At 56.0% G+C, this 1,222-nt stretch overlaps 1 protein-coding gene across 1 annotated transcript; it reads right to left on the bottom strand.

Moving 5' to 3' along the window:
• Positions 1-460: 460 nt before the first annotated feature.
• LOC119089972 (proline-rich proteoglycan 2-like) lies at positions 461-805 on the bottom strand. The gene has a single exon (XM_037212774.1). The coding sequence runs from the start codon at positions 803-805 to the stop codon at positions 461-463; it is 345 nt and encodes a 114-aa protein (XP_037068669.1).
• Between the last annotated feature and the right edge of the window lie 417 nt (positions 806-1,222).

Below are 1,222 nucleotides of genomic sequence, written 5' to 3' on the forward strand. Positions count from 1 at the left end.
AAAGAATCTGTGAAAATGCTTTGTACCCTTAACTGTAAGATATGGTTTAGTGTGAGCTCAGTCCTGGCGGACAGACATTGAGCTCGGTTGTGAAGTTTTCCTTTGGAACGTAAGAGAACTTACTTACTCTGACAATTTGTCTCTGAAAGTAACTGAAATGTCGACTCGGAGACATTGTTTCGGAAACATCGTCTCCCACACAACCCAGTTGCAACAGTCACTACTAATGGGCCGATAAGATTTGTTGGGATAGCGGCCGCTTCAAACTCTCCTGGTACGGCGGCCGCTTCATACTCTCCTGGTACGGCAGCCGCTTCATACTCTCCTGGCACTGCGGCCGCTCCATACTCTCCTGGCACTGCGGCCGCTTCACACTCTCCTGGCACGGCGGCCGCTTCATAGTCCCCTGGCACTGCGGCCACTTCATACTGCCCTGGTACGGCGGCCGCTTCATACTCCCCTAGCACTGCGGCCGCTTCATACTCCCCTGGTACGGCGGCCGCTTCATACTCCCCTGGCACGGCGGCCACTTCGTACTGCCCTGGTACGGCGGCCGCTTCATACTCTCCTGGCACTGCGGCCACTTCATACTGCCCCGGCACTGCGGCCGCTTCATACTCTTCTGGCGCGGCGGCCGCTTCACACTCTCCTGGTACGACGGCCGTTTCATACTCTCCTGGTACGGCGACCGCTTCATACTCTCCTGGCACGGCAGCTTCTTCGTACTGCCCTGGCACTGCGGCCGCTTCATGCTGCCCTGTTGCGGCGGCCGCTTCATACTCTCCTGCAACTGCGGCTGCTTCATAGTCTCATGGCACGCAGCACGCTTTATTGTGCCACCCAGAGCGGCCGCCTCATGCTCCCTTAGCACGGAGGGCACTTTATACCCTCCTGGTACAGCGGCCGTTTCATAGTCTCCTGGCACGTAGCACGTTTTACTGCGCCATCTAGAGCGGCCACCCCACACTCTGTGGCATGGCGGCGTACTCAAGCGTTTCATACCTTCTGGCACGTGGCACGCACTGCTGAGCCACCCATGCCGTCGCACCCACTTTTTCTTTGCAAGGTGACAACAAAATTCCACGAACATGTTGCATCTTTCAAATCCTCCTCATCATTACACACATCCGTGTGATTCTTCTGGTCTTCAATGTGCTGCACGCCCATCGGTGATATAAGGTACGTTAATGAAGCCTTGAAGCCAGGTAGTCTGGCCTGAATT

This window comes from Pollicipes pollicipes, unplaced genomic scaffold (genome assembly GCF_011947565.3).
Source record: "Pollicipes pollicipes isolate AB1234 unplaced genomic scaffold, Ppol_2.1 Scaffold_3087;HRSCAF=3621_pilon_pilon_pilon, whole genome shotgun sequence".
In the NCBI taxonomy this organism is placed as follows: domain Eukaryota; kingdom Metazoa; phylum Arthropoda; class Thecostraca; order Pollicipedomorpha; family Pollicipedidae; genus Pollicipes; species Pollicipes pollicipes.

What these genes read in the sequence shown, in the direction of transcription:
- LOC119089972 (XM_037212774.1), bottom strand. Translation starts at nt 805, where the DNA reads ATGAAGCAGCCGCAGTTGCAGGAGAGTATGAAGCGGCCGCCGCAACAG.